The 21,463-nt window shown below is 50.1% G+C and overlaps 1 protein-coding gene across 1 annotated transcript in view; it reads left to right on the plus strand.

The window, feature by feature from the left end:
• LOC144131065 (alpha-1A adrenergic receptor-like) overlaps positions 1–9,846 on the plus strand; it is a 414,411-nt gene extending 404,565 nt beyond the window's left edge. The window contains exon 4 of the mRNA XM_077664438.1: positions 8,315–9,846. Coding sequence (XP_077520564.1) covers positions 8,315–8,643 — 329 coding nt within the window. The 3' untranslated portion in view covers positions 8,644–9,846. The remainder of the gene's footprint in view (positions 1–8,314) is intronic.
• Positions 9,847–21,463: the final 11,617 nt, after the last annotated feature.

Consider the following 21,463-nt stretch of genomic DNA (forward strand, 5'->3'; position numbering starts at 1 on the left):
TAGGTTAAAATCTGCTGTACAAATTAGGCGGAAAGTTCGTAGAGTAGCGGCTGCCTTGTTATGTGGACGATGTTCCAGGCAGGATATTGTTACGTGGCGGCCAGCCGAAGAAGGAGACACGATGATCGATGGCAATGAGATGATTTAATGGCTGCTAGCCTAGCGCGAGCGCTCCGTCTCGGGCCACTGCCAACTTCGTCTTCGTCTTCGTCACACTACCCGGGGACACCGAGCGATCGTCCCGATCGGTGACAAATAGACGCGCGAAGTGACGATGGGCTTCAGAGGATGACGGGACAGGAAGCAGAAAATGGTGAGGTGCTGGCAGCCACGATGAAGGCGATGAATGAATGATTCCTGGCCCGCGAAGCTTCCTGGCAGTAAGTCACCAGGAGCCGACGGCCGGGGCCCCAGAACGCGCCGAACGGCATGGGTAGGGGAACGATGTCGTCACGTGTGGGCAGCGTCTCGGGTCGGTGGGGTCGGGTCCTTGCGTCAGGTTCAGTTCATCGTGTCGAGTGGTCTGGGCGGTGGACAGGGCGAGGGGGGGGGGGGGGGGGGGTCAACGGCCAGATCGGTTCGGGTCTGAAATGCTGGGGCACGGCCGGGCGACGCAGATCAAGAACTCACGGCCGACGACCACGGCTGACGCATGCGCCGCAGCTCCCAGGCCAGGATGCGGATGAACACCGCGCCTCCACCAAATGTTACATGACGGCCAGCCGAAGAAAGAGACATGATAATCCATGGCAATAAGATGATTTAATGGCTGCTGGTCTAGCGCGAGCGCTCCGTCTCGGGCCACTGCCAACTTCGTCTTCGTCACAATATTCAGGAAGGTTTACAGATTATGGTTAATTCTTGTGGAGATGAATGAGGCCCTCTAGGCTTCACTTTTAGCACAACTAATTCAGGTGTGATTATTTTTCAACGAATCCACTTTTTAGGTGCTTAGAGTACAAGGCGCTGAAACACAAAGACTAGCAGAATACAAATACATCCGCGTATGGGTAAACGAAACGCAGATACAGGGTGTGTCCGAAAAGTCCAAGTATATTTTATTTCCTTCTAGCAACAACAGGAGGGGCCACGACTGAAAGCTGCGAACTGCTTGACTGAGACCTGGCCCCCTACAAAAGCAATTATATCTGAAAAACTATTTTAATCAAGATATTGTTACAAACGTTTGAAATTATTCGAAGTAGTTCCTTTGCGCATTTACAGATTTCTTCCTGTGACTTTGCCACCCACTGTACGCATCCTATAAGGCGTATACGGGAACCTCCTTTAGAGTCTTTGTCACGGTGGTGTGGATCACTTCGATGGTTACAAAGCGGACTCCTCTAAGGCCGGTATCGATTTTCGGACACAGGAAAAAGGTTTGTCAGAGCCAGGTCAGGACTGAAGGGGGGCTGGGGTAGCGCTACCAAGTTGTGCTTGGCCAGGGATTCCTTGACGCGAAGAGAATTGTGGCTGGGAGCGTTGTCGTGGTGCAACCGCCCGGTATTGGCGATCTACTTTCATGCTCGCCCTTTTTCTTAATCTGTCGAGCCCATCCATGTAGTGGGCAGAGTTGCCTGTCTGCCCTTGGGGTACGAATTCTTTGCGACCCACGCCCTTGGCATCAAAAAAGTCATTTAGCATGATTTTCACTTTCGACTTGCTCATTCTTGTCTTCCTGGGGATAGAACTTCGAGATGTGCTTTGTCGCTTTGTCTCAAACGCCCATTATGTCGCCGGTGATGACGTTGTCCAAAAAATGAGGCTAAATTTGCACACTTTCCAAAAGTTCTGTGGCGATCACAACTCTGTTGTTGTTGTGGTCGTCAGTCAATAGTTTCGGGACCAACTCGGCACACCCTTTCCGCATGTTTAAATTATCGCTAACGATATCGTGCACAGTGGAATATTGAGAGTCCCTGCTATCATCTGCACGCTCATTCGACAGCGGATGTACAAAAAATCATCACTTTTGGTGGTTGATGACCTTCAAGAGCGGGATTCATTGTCCACCTCCTCCCCGCCCTCCTTAAACAACTTGAAGAACCTCGAAATCACCTTAGACTAGTTGGGTAGATGTCGGCAAGACTTCTTCTCAGTTTAGCACAGAAGACTGTCCCTACCGCTGTAAGAGGGTTGACTCCATCACGCGTCGCTATCTGGAGGTTCCCGGAAACAGTGATCCTGACGCTCCTAGAGCTCGGAGTAAACTGAGCTACACTCCCTTTTAGTAGTCCACTACCAAAGCTGCAATGAGTGCACAGGCGGCGGTCCTACGCTACGGAATGCAATCCCAGTAAAAAATAGGCTTATAGGTATATCAGATAGCGTGCTTTAAAGAGGGCATGCGCCAAACGCAATCTCATATCGAGCCTTGCGTACGTAAGCTCGCGTTACGTACGCAATACCTCGAGTTTAGCAAGCACGACTTTGGCGTACGTTCAAACATCGTTTCCAATGTGGCGGCCCGCTTCGAAGCAAGGCCCCTCACCTCGGACTGAATTCGTCTTTGTTACTGCCGCTTCCATCACGTTCACGACCCGTTAATGGGCCGCTGGGCTTTCGCTTCGTCTCATCGCGCCTATAAAAAAAACAAAGTTGTTTTGTTTCGTTCAGAATGACCATTCTGCCACTTCTAGTTATAACAGGAGCGTCAGTTTGTTGGCAAAAATGGTTGCCGCTTTAATAGTTGCGTTCCTCAGGCGTTCTTCATAGAAGATTTTACTCCTAGATTCCCATGCTTCCGTATCCCCCTGTACTGCCTTTTTTGTGATTTTCTTGTGGGTACCTAGTGATAATCTTCCAACAGATTTCCTATTTACTTCAGGTCTCCACTGAACTTCAGCCCTTAAGCGCTGAACCGCATTCCCGAAAGTAAGCCCTGGCACCATTATTCCTTTCCCAATATCTCCCAGTACTGCAAATTTGATGTATCCTCATATTGCCCTATGTTTCATTATCCCGGCATCTCTTCACCCTTTTGCCATAATAGGCTGTTCGTGCTTTTCCGTGCATATCTGTATGCCCTTCGTTTGCCCATAATCCGAGATATTTGTATTCGGCCACTCGAGGTATTTCATGGCCCTGATCAGTTGTATCGTTGAAAATTATCACACCTGACTTAGTTGCGTTAAAACTGAAACCTAGAGCGTCTCCTTCGTTTCCACAACAATTACCCAGAGTTTGCAAATCTTCCTGGCTATCTGCTAACAATACAATATCGTCTGCATACATTAAATTCGGTAGTCGTTGGTCAACAACCTTTCCGCGTAATCTGTACGACAGATTATAACCTAGATTGCTTCCTTGCAGCCCTTTTTCCATACGATGAAATGAACGGCTGCGCAAATCAGGACACAGACAAGAAAGAGACACCACATGCGCACCTACCAGCTGTTTATTCTATGGAAAGGTGGCATATTTAAACAGTTCCGCTCAAGCATGATACTCATCCTATTATCACTTCGAACCCAGCACGTGGTATGAAAAGCCGCTACATCAGGTTAACAGACTATATACTGCAGATTAGACTAACAGATATCTCTGATCAAAGGAATTAAAAAACGAAACAAAGGGGCCATCTCTTAGCAAAAGCAGTGTCAAAAAATCGTAGCAACAGCAGAGTCATACAAGAGAAGCAAAAGCAGTCAGAAACCAAAAAAACAAATATAAAAAGTAAAAACCAATAATAATCGTAGCAAAAGCAGAGTCAAACATATGCAGCAAAAGCAGTCCGAAAAAGAAAGATAAAACCAATAAAAAAATTAACAACCCACCTAAACAAACAGCAGGTGGCCGCTAGAAATGCTAGGCTGAAAAGTAGCACAGAACATGACGTCACAAAAAACTGTCAAGGAAGGAAACTTCATTTCTACGGAGGAATACCGAGGCGTCGCTGAAACATGTGCTTCCTTTCTTTTTTGTCATAAAGGCCTCAAGTATTTCACGCGCCACCTGATCGCGACTCCTGACCAGAATCCTTATTCCGTTAAGCACCGGCTCACACTTGCAGTCTCTACAATGGGGAGGCAAATTTGACCCGCCTCCGCTTTTAACGTTTTCTCATGCTCCCGTGCCCTGTCGTTAATGCAGCGACCCGTCTGGCCTATATAGACAATTCCACACGTCAGTGGGATTTCATAAACCACTCCGACAGCAGAGGATACGAATTGCTTGCCGTGCCTCTTTTCACGCAGGGCTTTCTTCTGGCCGATCCGCGAGCATAACCCGCTCAGATTTTTTGGCGCGGAGAAAACGACCGGAACGTCGAACCGGCCAGCAAGCAAGTGCGCAGAGCAGGCGGACAAACGATACATCCACTCACCTCCCCAAGCGCGTCCGATTGTGGACCAGTCCGCGCGTGAAGCAGATGCCGTGCGACCCCCCCCCCCCCCCCCCCCCCGCGCGCGCGTGTTTCGGTCGTCCGTTGTCATGGAGATAACTCGTACACCAAGCGCTGTGAACGTAACTCAAGGGGGAATTGGCGCTACCGTCTGTAACTCGTGGCCGCTGATAGGTACACGAAGTTTCGCCACCCTGGCTGAAGTGGTCAAGTGATGCGCAACTGCCCTTCTATGGCAGGTGCCACCATCGGCAAGACTTGGGTTTCTTGGGTTGGATTGTGACCCAGGTTGCTCTTCCCGAGCAGCCTCTCGCGGTTTATTGAGCTGCCATCAGTCACGGTGGGCAGGTTGATCGAATGTATACATATTTGTATGCCTGAGTACGTTGCCCACTACTCGGGGGGAAGGTGAGCAGCCTGTCACAGCGCAGGCTTCAGACAGACAGACAGACAGACAGACAGACAGACAGACAGACAGACAGACAGACAGACAGACAGACAGACAGACAGACAGACAGACAGACAGACAGACAGACAGACAGACAGACAGACAGACAGACGGACGGACGGACGGACGGACGGACGGACGGACGGACGGACGGACGGACGGACGGACGGACGGACGGACGGACAGACAGACAGACAGACAGACAGACAGACAGACAGACAGACAGACAGACAGACAGACAGACAGACAGACAGACAGACAGACAGACAGACAGACCAACACACAAAGGCTAACTGCTGGGAATGGCCACTGTAAGTGCTACCGCACTAAAAAGAAAACTGCACAGGAAACTTGGAGGTGGTTCGCCGAGGATGATTGGAGGGGTAATGAAGAGACATGCTCGTGAGGGAAGCAGTTGTAGAAAATGTTTTATTGAGAAACTGTTGACGCACCGTTTCGCACTATTAGGCGATTACACGAGGGCGGCCTTTTGATCTGCGTATTATGCCCAGGGTTACTCACGTCCTCTTGACACCGTGCGGTCATCACGCGCTGGTCGCATAACGATACTCGCTCGCCCCCCAGCGGTAAACGCGCAAGAGCTATGGCAATAACTTGCTTAATGACAGCACATCTTTTCTAGCAGAGAGCAATCTCGAGTTTGTGCAAACGTAGCTGTGACGAAAGAGGCCTCTGTAATACAGTGTCTGTTCCGTATATGGCCACAGCACTCTGTCGCTCCTGCAGTGAGCGACGCCAGGAAAGACGACCAAGATTTGAACCACCGTAGACGCAAATGAGAGGAGCCCGATGCGACCTCAGAGCAGGTGCGCATACGCGCCTCCTCTCGCCGTCCAAAATACAAGAAAATTAGGTGTGTCGGTGTAAGCGCATTCTGGAAAATTATTGTGCGCGTTGAAAAGAAATGCGAATGCTGCACGCTCACCAGTTGTTCGTTTTAATGCACCACCACTTACAGTGGCCATTCCCCGCATTTGGGCGTTGTCCGTCTGTTTGTCTGAAGCCGGTTTTGTGGCAGGCTACTCACCTGTCCACCAGGGGGTGGGCAACCTGCCAACGTATGTATATACATATATACCAGGCACGAAAGACTTAATTTTCAAAAACGGGATTTTTGAGGTAAAAAAGGGGCTTTTTCGGCATAGTATTGCGGGGCTTGGCGGACACCGGTGAATCATCTAAAGTATTCAGCTGGTTAGCTAATTTGCAATAATTAACTTTTTAACTACTAGAGTCAGGCGAATAGTTGCTTTTAGAGATTTGTAGCTGGCCGTTAGTAACCATCATATCAGTCTTAAGAATTGCAGAAACTCGATTACTCTCGGCACTGTGGCTCCTCTAAAAGAAATTTACGTTGGCTCATTCAACTTTCTTAAAAGGATAACTGGAATAACTCGGGCTGGGAATGATGATGAATAACTCTATGCGTGTGTGGCCCAACAAATTTCGGTTGCATCATGCCGAACTACATGCGTATTCAGAGAGCATGCAGTCAAAGCAACCTCTTCAGGGCAGTAACTATATAGTCGATAATAGCCAAATTTTGTCCATCCACAGCGCCGCGGGTGATCGCGTTTTTGAAATTCAAAACCTGGTATGACAACAAGTCTTTAATTGCAACCAGGCGCCTAACCCTAATAGTTAAGAAGTTAATAATTAGAAATTAGTTAGCCTGCTTACCAGTTAAGATGATTCAGCGGTTTGCTGTTGAACGCCAACCTCGACGATACTATGACGCAAAAGCCAAATTTTTACCTGTAATTCTTATTTTTGAAATGTACTTAAATTCTTCCCCGAAACACCTGGCATACCTAGCAACTTGCCCACCGTGTCAGGCGGCAGCTCATTTACTCATGAGAGGCTGATCGGGAAGGCTAACCAGGATCGCAACCCAACCCGATGGCAGCACCTGTCATATAAGAGCAGTGGCGCATCGCTTGGTCGCTGCACCACTGCGCCAGGAGTGGTAGGAAGACTCCCAGGGATCTATGAATGTTGAGAATGACCGGTTCGTTGACTCCTCCTACTTTCGTAGATGAGCTCAAAAAAAGGCGGAAGCCAGGAAGATTAATTCGATTTAATAGGCAAATTGGCCACACACGACAATAATTCGCAGCTTGTAAGAATGCTTGGAAAGTGTAGATCGAGTTCTCGCGATAAAAAGTCGAGCTCAGAGTCCTCTTTAGTGCACCTTAAACTTCGTAATTCGCGCGTGCTCACTTCGTCGGAGCGTACGAGCACGAAGCTGTGAGGTCGAATGCCGTTTTTGTAGCGATAGACGGTAGCATTTCGAGCCTCCAGCGTGGCGGCGCGCCACCCTGTTGCTGCGCCGCCACGCTGTCACGTGGTTGGTCACCTGGTGCGGAGCAGCTGCCGGCGGCGCGGCGCCTTGGCTGATCACGTGGTTCCTCACGTTGTTGGTCACGGGAACAAGTTACACTCGGCCAGCTGTAGCTGTCGCGTCACTCCAGGTTTAAGCAGAGCTAAACCACCGCCAATTTTTGTAGCGATAGCTATATTACGGTAGCATTTCGAGCCTTCAGCGTGGCGATGCGCCACCCTGTGGCTGCGCTGCCATGCTGTCACATGGTTGGTCACGTGGTGCGGAGCAGGTGCCGGCGGCGTGGCGCCGTGGCTGATCACGTTTTTCGTCACGTGGCTGGTCACGGGACCAAGTTCCACTCGGCCAGCTGTAGCTGTTGCGTCATTCCAGGTTTAAGCAGAACTAAACCACCGCCAATTTTTGTAGCCATAGCTACATTACGGTAGCATTTCGAGCCTTCAGCGTGGCGGCGCGCCACCCTGTGGCTGCACCGCCACGTTGTCAAGTGGTTGGTCACGTGGTGCGGAGCAGGTGCCGGCGGCGCGGCGCCGTGTCTGATCACGTGGTTCGTCAAGTGGTTGGTCACGGGACCAAGTTCTACTCGGCCAGCTGTAGCTATCGCGTCACTCCAGGTTTAACCAGAGCTAAACCATCGCCATCTTTTTCCGAGACGTACTCATAGCGACCGCTGGGGAAAAAAAGAAAGCAATCTCGTGCAATCAGAAGGCTAAAATATAGAACGGGCGAAATACCTCTTTCAGCAATGATAACGGCGCATTAAAAATGACTCTGCCGTGCAAAACCAGTGGACGCTCGTGGCCGTATCGCATGCCCTGCGAAGACCCAGCACTTTCTTAGTCCATAAGAACGCGATGCGCGTAATTTTCTGGTCGTCTCTTCCGAGATTTGCCAGACATATTCACCTTTTAAGAGTAAGAAGGAACTTGGCATTATAAGCACATGTGGCATAATTTATCGTGCAGCCACCTTTCACGGGTTTACCCATACAGTTGACAACGCAGAACTGCCGGTTTGAGCCAGTGTGCACGCGACAATATGAAATACGCGGCATGCGAGAAATGCATCATCCTGTGAGTTTGCAATGCCCGCCTTCTTGCCAGAACACACTGCACACAGCCGGTGCTTACACTTCCTGAATGCATCGGTTTGCTCATTGCAGGTACGCTGTGCCAGCGGTGCACGGTACCACCGCTGCTCTTCGACTTCTGCTTCTGGACAGGGTACTTCAACTCCTGCCTGAACCCGTTCATTTACGCATCGACAAGCCGCGAATACAAGCGCGCCTTCCACGCTATCCTGCGCTGCCAATGGAGCAGGCCGCGCGAGGGCGCCTCCTTCCTGCCGCCAGACCAAGCATGGCCTGGCAACTTCAAAGTGGCCGCGGTGCCGAGGGCCGACAGGGCGGGCAGTGTCGCCCAGCCACCGCTCAGGGCAGCGCTGCGTTCGGGCAGCTGCGGACACGAAGGCAGCGCCCACGCCGTGCGCTGAGAGCCAGGAGGCTGAGAGCCGCATACCCCCGCTGTCTGTTGCTCTCTCTCTATAGCCATATGCGGCTGCCTGGCGCTGTGAAGGCAGCCGTGATGGCCACCATCCAAGCAGCGAAAGCTTACTGGCACTGTACATAAAATGAGGCAGTAACCGTCGCTGCCTTACCTGCTTTCAGGTGAACTTACGAGTATTAAGCGGGGTCTCTCGATGACATCGCTACTGAGCTCGGCGTCTGTAAAAAGGCAAACTGTGATTTTATGAATGTTTTACAAATGCATTTCAGCTTACGGCCATCAGCGAAATAAGCTGCAAGTCCAAAGATGAATGTAATGATAACATGTAGTGTCTGACATGAAGCTGCTCTTATGTCTACGGAACTGCTTCCAGAGGTGCTGACGAGTGTTGTACAGAAACAGCCGAGTCTTCACCGAGACCTTTTGTTCGCAACGAGAAGGTACACAAATGATGCGCGCTCTACACAGCCAACTGTAGAACTTGGCGCAGTGGCTCTGCTGTATGTATAACCGAATAAAATATCAGAGGAGCCTGCGGAGGCTCTTCACGGCGCAACCGCTGAGAAAGGACCCTGGTGCGTGCAGTGACGTGTTGGTGGTCCCGTGCTTCATCTGAAGTGGATGTCTGCATGCAGTGCACTGTTGGACACGTTCAAAAACTCAACGTTGTCTGTGATGCAAAGACTTTAGATATCAATGCACACAGCTGTGCGCCGCAAGGACTATTGCGTGACGACGCAGCACCAGGATGAGGCCGGGCGGAAAGCTTTTAAGGCGATGGAAATCACCTAGAAAAGCTGCATTTTAGGAGGGCTTTCTCTTTCAATGTTACACCCTTTTTTGTCACTAGTCTTTCTTATGGAAGGCGCCTCATATTTCGTAACCGAGAACTCTTGCGTTCGTCCGATGACCAATAAATATGCCGCCAAAGTGGGCCGATCAGCGAGCCAGCAGTCCCGGTCAGCAGGCGCAGCGAATTCCAACGGGAGAAAGGAATTCAGCATCACAGTTGCCCCAGGCGAGAGAGCATACGTGCAAACACCGCACATGTGTCAGCTCAGGTGAGTTGGTTTACGCCACAGGGAAGATGAAAAGAGAGAATATTCAGTGCCGCCACCCTCAAAGGGGAATCGCGGTCGGATGTTTCCGTGAATGTTCCTTCAATATGAATATCTCTAGTAGTTGGCTCCTATCCTATAATTCCACGCAGTACAAAGAAACGAAAGCGCGTGCCGCAGCGGAAGACGCCAGTGCAGAGGTAGACGTCTTCCCATTAATTTGGTCCCTACCTGTGTTTCCGTGCACTGTGGGGAGTTCAAGCGAGCACACGCTTCACACATGTGCTCACGGCTGGCGAAAATATGCTGGGACCCTGGATGATTGCCACCACTGCTTTTTTGTTTTTTTCTCTCTGAGTAAGCGAAGGCCCCGAATGCGGTCGTCCGCCCTCCAGGTTGTACCGTTAACCTGGCGTTCAGATACACTGTGAAAGAATTGCACAGTTCATATGCTCATTTGATCCAGATTCTGGTCTGATTAAACAACAAATCTAAATCGCTGCCCAGATCGTTAAAAGGCCAAACCACTTCAGCACTACGTAATCTATGCCCCGATAGTGTGAGAGGGTAAGGACCACGTCTGTATTCAGCGGTGAGCACAGCTCTATAGACTGAAGAAGGCAGCGCGTCGCAGTTGATGCTCCTAGCACAGAAGTAAACAGTGGAGATTGCAATAAAAGCGCGAACAGTAGAAAATACAAATTACAGTGCACGGATGCTGTCTCGTATACTTTGAGCTTATAGTCTTTCTTTTTGGGTGATTACATTGACCAACATGCACGAACTAGCCCAACAACGTATTTTTTGGCGCTGCGCACTTGCGATCGATACGGGGTCCCCGCGTATGCGGAGGAACGAATTCCATGGCTAAGTAAAAACAAAGAAAGAGCAATAGAGAACCTGCGCTGCCCAGGTGGCACTGCAATTGTTCCATTCCGCTAATAAAACGGCTGCCGTACAGCCGGTTGGGCCGCTACAAACGCCAGAGCACATTCTCAGCGATTAGAGGCCCGCGTTTGGCTGATAACATATTTGCCTGTAGCTTCTCTCGATGTAGCCGAGAAAGGTGACGGACGCCACATGTGGCTTCTACTGAGCGCGGGAGCTCATGCCGATGAGCGCAAGTAGGTGGCGCGGAAAAGCACTATGAGTGCACCGAAAACTGCTTGCTGCTCTCGCTAGGCTGTGCGTTACGGCGCTGCAATCGACACAGCAAACTTAAGCCCAGGTTCCTTGTAGTAGTAAGCCTCTTACATTTTCCGTCAGCCCTCACAGCCAACAGGGGAAGCCACCCGTGGCGCTGCAAGCGAATACTCCCATAAAGAGTGCCTGGGCGCTCTTACTTTTTTCGTGTTATGTTCTCTTAGGCAACATTCTCTGTTCTCGCCACAAAACGGTACAAGAGGAAACTCGGGTGAACTCGATGAATTTGTAGCCTCTGTAATCCGGCAGCAATGGTGCCATATTACTCATTGACTGCACCGAAGGTAACGTGGTCACATCGCGAAAACATCACGAAAGGGAGAAGACGCATGTGCACACAGTGCTATCAACTCATGTTTGTTCAAGGAAATGGCCAATGGGGAACTTGCGGTGAAGTTTGCGGTGCCGATTGCAGCGCCACAACACACTGCCTACCGAGAAGAGCAAGCAGCTTTGGGTAGTACTCTTAATACTTTTCCGCGCCACCTTCAGACTCTTATTGGCGTGAGCCTCCGCGCTCAGTCGAAGGCGCGCGTGCCGTGCGTCAGCTATTTGGGCTACGCCGAGAGAAGCTAGGCAATGAATGCTGTCAGCCAAACGCGGGTATCTAATCACGCAGAATGTGTTCTCGGGTTTGCAGCGGCCCAAGTGGCTGACAGAAGCAGTTTTGAGTCACCGAATGGAACAATTGCAGTGCCACCTTGGCAGCGCAGGTTCCCCATATATACAGAAAACAATGTATGACACGGCAGGAAAAAAAGAGACCACGTGGCTAAAAGGGGGCAAATTTACAATCTGTAGGATAGGTATTCGACTTTTTTTCGTGGATAACGAAAGCGATGGCTCACTGAAACATGAAGCATGGTGCTTCGAGATGTGATAAGCTTCCATGATCTCTCTTGTTAGCCGAGATCTGCCCTTGTACAAGATTTGGCGAGCTCGGTATCTCGGCCGACAATGTCCTTCGCTGCAGGCTCGACAGTGGGGCTCCAGGTTCGCAGATACGGCTATACTATCTACCTTGTTTCTGTGTTCTAGTAGACGTACTATCGCGATGAAAAGAAACGCTAACAGCGCGGCGCCTAAGCACTCCGCTGTTAGAATTTCTTTTCATCGCGCTTTTACCTGGGTGGAAAGAAATTGACGCTTGAGATATCTTAGATTGCATCACGGGCGACTCTAGCCCCTTTTTGCTACCACCGAAGCAAGCGTGATGATAAGAAAAGCGAACAGCGGAGTACCTAGGACCCGCTCTGTTTGCGTTTGTTTTGATCGCCCCTGTACTTTCAAGCACCTACCCTTCTGGCCGCCATAAAAGCCGCCACACGTGAAGGGTAAAAAATAGATGACTTATGTGGCAAGCATTTCTATGAGCCTCCTGTTATCTTGCCGAATTCACAAGCCCGACCATTTTGATGAGTATATCAGGAGCGGAAAATAAGACTAACTTGTTGCTGATTACCTATTTTCTTTAGTTGATGGGAAAAGCCGTGGAGATAAGGAGCCACCGTTCTCTTAATTTTGTCTCAAGTGTACGGTGAAAGGTTGTCATCGCCTAAGCTTTTTGTTGCCAGTTTTTGGTTTAGTTCTTCGGCTACAGAAATCAAGATACGATGAGGAAACGTTTTTTTACTATATTATTTTATTTAAAATACCCTAAGCGCCATACGGCATTATAGAGTGTATCGGTTATACAAAGTAAAAAAAAAACAGAGAAACATGAGCATAATTTGACAGAAGGTTGTTAGTTATATAATGCTAGCTAATCTATTCTTGAAATAAACGATGGTCATTAATCAGTGCCAGTGGTGCGGGAAGGTGATTCCACTCGTCGGATGTCCTGGGTAAAAACGAATGAAAGTAGGTTTTCGTTCTGCAGAATGGTGTTCCAACCTTGTGGGCGTAATCCATCCGTGGTGACACGTACCGTGGGGGTGGAATAAGTTCATTGCGCAGTTATGAATGGTGAGAAAATTTGTGAAAAAGTCGAAGACGAAGTGCTCTACGAAGAGACGCAAGGGATGGCCGACTGCGACTAGCTTTCATGCTGGTTATGCTTGCAGTTCTGTTGTAGTTAGAGAGAATGAATCGAGCAGCTCTGTTTTGGGTTATCTAAAGAGAGTGCGTTTAGTTCTGGTTTTAAGGATCCAATATTGATCCTGCGTATTAGAGTTCAGGTAAAATGAGTGCTTTGTACAGTAAAAGCTTCAGAGGTGAAGGTGCTTTACCAATACGGCGAAGAGGTCGGAGAGTGTTATTGACGTTGTTAACGAAATGTGTAACATGAGCAGTCAAGGTAAGGTCATTAGTAATGTAAACACCGAGGTATTTATAAGGCTGTACAAAGTCTACAGACAACCCGTTAAGATGATAAGAGGGCAAGTTACTAGTCACTGTAGACACACGCACGAATTTGCTCTTGTTAACATTAAGGCACATTAGCCAAGATTTACACCAGGTTGAGATGAAGTAGAAATCGGATTGAAGCGTTAGTATGTCGCCATCGCGTGTTATTTCCCTGAATATTACGCAGTCGGCGAATAGGTTATGTGAGATGAAATGCAGGAGGGCAGGTCGTTAATGTAAATGAGGAAAAGAAGCAGGCCGAGCACAGAGCCTTGCGGAACACCGGAGTGAACCACACTCGGTTCCGAGATAAGATCATTAATAGAAACGAACTGTTGACGGTTTGTAAGGAAAGCTTCAAACAAGGTTAGAATTCCTGGGTCCAGGTTAAGTTCCTGCAAACTGTATAGTAGTAAGCTATGATACTTTATCAAACGCTTTCGCAATATCTATGAACACGCAGGCAGCTAGTGAACTACGATCAAGAATAACATGCAACTTGTTAGTAAAGGATACAAGTTGGTATTAACACGAATATGATTTGCGGAATCTGTGCTGAATTCGCGAGAAGAAAGAGTTCGATTCTACGAACTTAGCTAGGTGGGAAAACAGGACGTGTTCAAGAAGTTTAAAAGGAATGCTGGTGAGAGAAATTGGCCGGTAGTTTAATGGAGAGTGCTTGTTACCTGATTTGTGGAGTGAAATCACCTTCCCGACCTTCCATGCGGCAGGTGGCGAAACCTGGTCAAGAGCCTGCTGAAAAATGTTTGTTAGTATGATGGAGGAACAAACACTTGTATTTTTTTTTAGAAACTTGGCATTGATTAGGTTGCCGCCAGGAGTAGCGGATATTTTTATTGCGTTCATCAGTTTTGCAACACCATGAAGGTCTATTGTGACAGGATACATGCCCGTATAACCGAATGACGCTGTGCTAGGAAGCGGGGGATCGGCGGTGATAGGAAAATTAGAAGTGAAAAACGTCGTTTAATACGGGAGCTTGCAGTTCGGGGCGAATTGTATTTCCAGAATTGTAAACAAGAGATATGCTATCGCTATAAGTCGGGTTGATGGTGCGCCGCATGGACGGTGCATAGCATGGACGGAAGGGTAACGTGTAAAAATGTGTTTTTCGTCTTCTTCGTCTGTTCTAGCGCTGTAATATATTCACGTGAAGCGGTTTTATAAGCATTCATCGGTCACAGTTAGAATAATGTTTTGCAAGTTTGTACATACGCTTTTTCCTGTTGGACAACCGCTTCATATTAGTGCTGTACCAGGGAGCTGTGCTGTTAGATGTAAGTATACGGGTTGGTGTATACTTATCTGTTAGGTCCATAGTTTTCGCCACGAACCAGTCCCAATTCGATTGAACGGTGCGATTGATAAAACCGTCCAAGATAGTGTCCAGGAATACACGCAGCTCACTGTTTATGGCGTCAAAGTTGGTCTTATTGTAGTTATAAATTTTTTTCGTTTTCTTGACATTTTTCGGCCGGGAGATGCAAATTCCAAAGGATATGAGGATATGGTCGCTCACGCATGGCAAGTAAGTAATGTTCGAAACAAAAAAGGTTGCGTTGTAACGACTAGGTCAAGCGTGTTTGAAACAGAATCTGTAATTCTAGTAGCTTCTTTTACAAGTTGTGTAAGAGAGAAGACACAGCATAAGTCAAGGAAGTATTTAGCTAATGTAGAGCAGGCATTAATGGTAATGGTGTCAGTGTCCCATGCAATGTTTGGAATATTAAAGCCGCCAAGTATAGAACATAGGCGATGACGGGTGCCGACATGTAACAAGATTGATTGCATCATGCAGTTCGTTCACGAAGTTAGAAGAATCAGATGGAGGACTGTAACAAACTCCAATCACAAGTTTCTTTTTATTGAAAAACAATGTTAGCCAAAATTAACTCTAAGGAACTGGAAGCCTTAATGCATTCTGACTAAGTCTTTATTAATGGCTAAGAGAACACTACCTCCCTGTCTAGTAGTGCGGTGACAAAGATAAAAGGAAAACCTGCGGGCTCTCGGGAAGAGTTCCCAGTCGTTAATTTGAGGTAGAATCCAAGTCTCAGTTAACACAATAATGTCGGCGTTAATAGTCTCAACTGCACAAGCTGATTCGTTACGCTTGTTAAGGATGCTACGTATGTTACAAAACAACGCATGTATGTTTAACCGGTGTGTTCCGCTTCCCCTCCCGTTTTATTAGCTGGAATCATGTGATGACGCTCCACCGTGACAAGCATCGGTTTTCTGTGGCTTGGCAGGCTCGACTATGCTATCAGTGACGGCTGTGCTATCATGAGACGGCGCTCCGCTGTGGAAAGCATCTGTTTTCGGTGGCATGACAATCTCAACTATTCTATCAGTGGAGGCATTGTATGCGTATAATTTCTCGTTCGCTGTCATTTTACTGTAGCGCAACTGACCTGGCAGACTTTTCGCGAATTCAACTAGCTTAGTTCTGACGTGTGGCGGGGGAAAAATCTTCGGACACTGTTGCACGCTTTTCTTTTAGTTTACTGCGTGTCGAAAGTACTCGTTCTTTCAGTTTGAAGTTGTTGGACTTGACTATGATAAGTCGACGTTTTGAGGGAGAATACTGGCCGAGGCGATGTGCGCGTTCAATTGATAGGTCTGATAAGTTGTCAATGATGCCTGTTTGGGTTTCTTTCACTCTATTTTCAGTTTCCTTCCAAGATTCACGTGAGTCCGGAATGCCTCGAAAGAGCAGGTTATTGGGCCGCGACCTGTCCTCGAGTTCACTGAGACGAAATTGCAAAGAATCATGCTGCGTTGGCAGGGCTTGTAGGGAATTTTGGATGTGGGTCGCTTTTCTGCAAACTGGTCTAGCATGTCTGTTTTTTCTTCCAGCGGTTCCAACCTTTCCTGGATATATCGATATTCTACACCGCCCGGACAGCTGCAATAGGTATCGCATCTAACAGATGGCCTCCCTTCTCAACACCTGACAAGGACACTACACAAGGTGCCGTCCTGTCACCACTGCTACTCAACATAGTCATGGCCTCTCTCGCCCAGAAGCTCTCCTCACTTTCTGACATCGGATATGCCGTATGTGCGGATGACATTAGCCTCTGGTGAACCCGAGGTCCATGACCACCCAACAGCAAGCCCTACAAACAGCCATCACTATGGTCGGCCATTTTGTCCAGGCCAGCAGCATGCGATGTAGTAGGGTGGTAAGTTGGTCTAGTTGGGTGACGTTGATTTTTAAGAAGAAAAAAAGAACACAGCGTCTGTGTTGTGAATTCTTATTCTTCATCCTGGGTCTTTGTCCTCGCTGTGGTTTTCACTTCAGTGTGCAAAGAGCCCTTACCCGCCGCAGTGGCCCAGTAGTTAGAGCGCTCGGCTACGGAGCCGGAGTTGCCAGGTTGTAACCCGGACGCGTTTCGGTGGAGGTGAAACGCAAATGTACCCGTGTGCTGAGTGATTTCAGCCCACGTTAGGGATCCCCAAGTGATCGAAATTAACACGGAGACCTCCACTACGGCACCTCTTCCTTTTTTTCTTTCACTCCCACCTTCCTCCCTTTCTTTACGACGCGCTTCGGGTGTCCACCTAGATGTGAGACAATTGCTCCGCCATTTCCTTTCCTCAAAAATTCATTTTCAGCTTCATTTCAACGTGCACCGGGCGAATAATCCTTATTAACGGTCCCCGCTAGCCTTCCCCCGCTCCATTCATGTTCCAAATTTACGACCACCCTACAGAGGAAAAATAACTCATCCGAGCGCTTGGCCTCTGGGTGCCACATGACGGCCAGCTCCCGCGCACCAATGCCACGCTATAGACGTCTGTGCACAATATCGCGCGTATATCGTGTCTCGTTGGACGTCGAAAGGGCATGCGCGAAGACGACACTGTCCGTCTCGCCACTGCCCTGGCCATCAGTGGAACTTATATGGCCTCCACTACTACAATGTAGAATCGATATCCTTAACCGTGCACTCTTTAAGGCAGCTCTGGGACTCTTCATGTGTACATCTACTACTAGATTCCTTGCTCTCGGTGTTCACAACACCTTTTCGGAGATCCAGCATGCTGCTATGAACTCGCGACGCACTCGTCTCCTCACGAATACGCGACCCGAAAGCGACCAAGACCACGGCCATAAGCGGGATTCCCCTGACATGGACGCTGTCCCTCGTCGCACGAAGCACGAGTCCCAGGCCCTCCGCAATCAGGCCCATTTTCGCAACCTCCGTAGGCAATACAGCCAGGACACCACAGCCATGTATGTCGATGTGGCTTCATATGCACCGCCCCATAGATATGCCTCTTCGGCTGTCAGTCACACAACACCCCTTATCCTGGAGCGTCTTTCACGGCTCTGGACCCGGCAGCCTTAGAAGCCGCCATCACTATCGAAATGGGCGACACCCAACACCACAGCTCCCACATTTTTATAGACCCCCAAGCTACCTGCACAGCCTACATGAGTGGTCGTGTCCCGCGCACGGTTCTCTGCGTTCTGGACGGAAACTACCTACAACATGATCACGTTATCACCTGGGTCCCAGGAAACACAGGTCTCGATGACAGTATTAAAGCTGGCGCCCTAACTTGATAATATACCTACTGAGCGGGGCACACAGACTTTACCCTCAAACTCACCTCTCAACCTATTTTTCCGCCGACCTAGAGACCCTCCGCCTTAGTCGGCATCTCCACCCCCCGCCACATAAGCAACTTTCTCCAGTGGACTCCTATCAGCTAAGACGTATACAAACACTCACTTTCCCGAATATGTACCACCTCAACCGCATTCATCCAGCATTACACGCAGATGCATGTCCCTGGTGTGGTGGTATTCCTACATACTCGTACACGCATTACACGGACATACGCACAGCTAAACCCAAGCACTTAAAGCCGCCCAACGCAGCGCTGGCCAGGGGCACCCTGGGAGACCATGAGGCGCTAGTCGCCATCGCCAAAGTGTCGATGTAAGCTACTGGAGTGATGAACAGAGAGCCCCACGCACATTCGGTCCGGTCTCCCTTTTTTTGTAACAAAAGTTGATTCTCTCTTTCTCATGTTGTCACCTTTTCGCGCACTTATGTGTGCACTCCCAGACGCCCTTGGAGCGTGTAGGGGTAGCGGTCTCGATCGCAAAGGAGATGCCCTCGACCCACGTGGCCAGCTCAGCCAGAAACCAGCTACCAAGTGACAAGGGGGTGGTCATTTGGTGCCCACCTTTCAGCGGTCGCAAGCCAGAGAATATGGCGGAGCCAAATGTTCATAAACAAAAACTTTACACAGCAAAGGGACGATACAGAGGATTTCCTAATCACGCTCAATAACACCTGCAAAGTGATTCCACAATACAATGCAACACATGTAAAGTAACACGAGAGACTACAATACAACAAAAGGCCAAGCACCTGAAATGGACTAATACAGGAGAGAGACAAACAAACAATACACACTTTGTTCGCAGGACACTGCGAAAGTCCGACGACAGGAGGATCACGATGGAGCCGTCCCGCAGGCTGGCGCAGGCTTCCTCGCTGATCCGTGGCTGGACGAAAGGTGTTGACCCACGAGTCATGCGGGCGCGCTTCTCTGGAGCATAAACGGCGGCACGGGCTGACTGACAGTGGTCAGCGCCCTTCATATTGCCACCTGGTGTTCTCAGGTGGCGCTGAAGTGTCTTCGAAGACGTTGAAGTGTCTCTCGCTGGCTGGCTGGCTGCTTGCTGTATTCTGCTGGTTAGCGACCTGTCTCCCTGTTTTCCGTTACATATTTTGGTGTAGGCGCTGGGTAAAGATCCCTGTATATGTCCCATACTCCTCCGGATACCCTGGGCTCCAGTCCTTCGCTAGTGGACACCCCCGTGCACCGTGCTAGCCGGAGAAATCAAGGCCTACCTCCCGAACACGGGCTTTTGGAGTCTGCCAGAGCACCCACCCATCGACCTGTCATGCCAGCTGCTGCCTACTACACCTTGCAGTATCCGCGACTGCCCAAACCATTCCACGGCAGTCAGCTCGAAGATGTAGAGGACTGGCTTCTAGAGTTTGAACGCGTGGCCTCATTCAACCAGTGGGACGACGCCGCTAAACTTCGAAACGTCTTCTTTAGTCTCGAGGATGGTGCACGTACCTGGTACGAAAACCGAGAAGACGCCCTAACATCATGGCACGAGTTCCGCCGACGCCTGCTGGAGACCTACACCAGCACGGATCGTCGAGAACGGGCTGAACGGGCTTTGCAGTCTCGCATTCAGATGCCGAATGAGACTGTAAGCATGTACGTGGAGGATATGACTCGGCTCTTCCGGCGAGCTGACCCGGCCATGCCCGAAGATAAAAAGGTGCGCCATCTCATGCGCGGCGTTAAAGAGCAACTTTTCGCTGGCCTCGTGCGCAGTCCACCTGGGACTGTTGCTGAGTTTCTCTCGGAGGCGGTCACGATGGAGAAGATGCTCTTGCGGCGGTCTACCACCTACGACCGGCCGGTACTCGCCGCTTCACTTACAGAGCCGCTTCCTGCCTTCGGGGCTAACCCTGGTCTTCTCCGCGACCTGATCCGCTCCGTTGTGCGCGAAGAGCTCCAGGCGCTTTTCGGTGCTCCCCTGCCGACGGCCGGCTCTCTCGCTGGCCTGGTCCGCGAAGAGGTTCAAGCCTTGAGACCTTCGTTCCCGTCCGTTGACCCGCCGCCTTTACCAACGGAGTGCCGTCGTCCAACGTACGCTGAAGCCTTGCAACGTCCTGCGCACTCTTCGGCGCAGTTTCCTCCGTCCAATCAAGGCTCGCTGTTTTCCGCACACCCCGACACGTACTACATCGACAATCGACGATCACCCCAGCGGAAGACGGACCTGTGGCGTGCTCCGGATCGGCGGCGTCTCTGCTTTCACTGCGGGGAACCCGGTCATCTGTATCGCCAGTGCCCGTATCGACAGCTTGGGCTGCAGGGGTTCCCTATCGACATGCCCCGTCCACCAAGAGGTCAACGACCCCGGGAGATCGAGGACTACGTAGCCCAGCAGCGCATGGCGACAATTCCCCAGCGGCAGTCTCGGTCTCCATCACCACGCCGACCTTCGCCACAGCCCCAAAGCTCCTCCTGGATGGCGCAGAGACGGTCGCCAAGTCCCCGCCGGGAAAACTAAAGAGAGCGACCTCAGGGGGCGAGGCCGCTGGCAATCGATACGAACAAGACCCCCCGACAACGCGAACAGCGACCGACCGCGATTTAAAGGCAACGACTGCAGTACCTGAACTCGGAGATCGATTCTCGTTGGATATACCCGTGCTTCTCGATGGCTATAAGGTTAGTGCTTTGGTGGACACTGGCGCTGATTTCTCGATTTTAAGCGGAAAGCTAGCGGCGCTTCTTAAAAAAGTAATGACACCATGGTCCGGCACGCAGATTCGCACGGCTGGCGGACATGTCGTAACTCCGCTTGGCCTATGCACAGCAAGAGTCCAAATTCGCAGCTCCACATTTGTTGTCAGCTGCCTGGTTCTAACGAACTGCTCCCGTGACTGTATCCTTGGCGTTGATTTTCTCCGAGAGTATGGAGCTATTATTGACCTCCGAAAGCGCACTGTCACATTTTCTACCGAGGAAGCTGATGTTTACTCCGAGGACTGTCCACGCCGCGCCGCCCTTAGAATATCCGCCGAGAGCGTTTGGATTCCGCCACGCGCCAGCGTTTTTGTGAGTGTTCACTGCGACGGACTACGTGAAGGGACAGCGGTCGCAGAGGGCAACCTGTCCCTTTTGCTCACCCACGGCATCTGCTCAGCGCGAGGTCTCATCCATCTCCGCGACGGCTGCTCTGAGCTCCTGGTGACTAACTTCTCTAACGAGCCCCGGCACCTTTTTCGTGCTACTGCCATCGCATTCGCCGACCCCTTAGCGGAGGTTTCTGAATGTTTCGCGTTCGAAGCTGTTAGACCTGTGCGCCCATCCCTTGACATCAGCCCGGACCTTTCGGTGACTCAACAGCGAGAACTACGTGCCCTCTTACTTGAATACTCCTCCTGTTTCGCTTCTTCGTCGAAAGTCCGGCAAACGGCTCTTCTCAAGCACCGCATCATTACGCCCGACGATGCCCGCCCCATCCATCAGCAGCCGTACCGTATCTCACCGAAGGAGCGTGAGGCGATCCAAACGCAGGTGAAGGAGATGCTTTCAGATGGAATCATTCAACCTTCC

This window comes from Amblyomma americanum, chromosome 1 (assembly GCF_052857255.1).
Source record: "Amblyomma americanum isolate KBUSLIRL-KWMA chromosome 1, ASM5285725v1, whole genome shotgun sequence".
Lineage (NCBI taxonomy): Eukaryota > Metazoa > Arthropoda > Arachnida > Ixodida > Ixodidae > Amblyomma > Amblyomma americanum.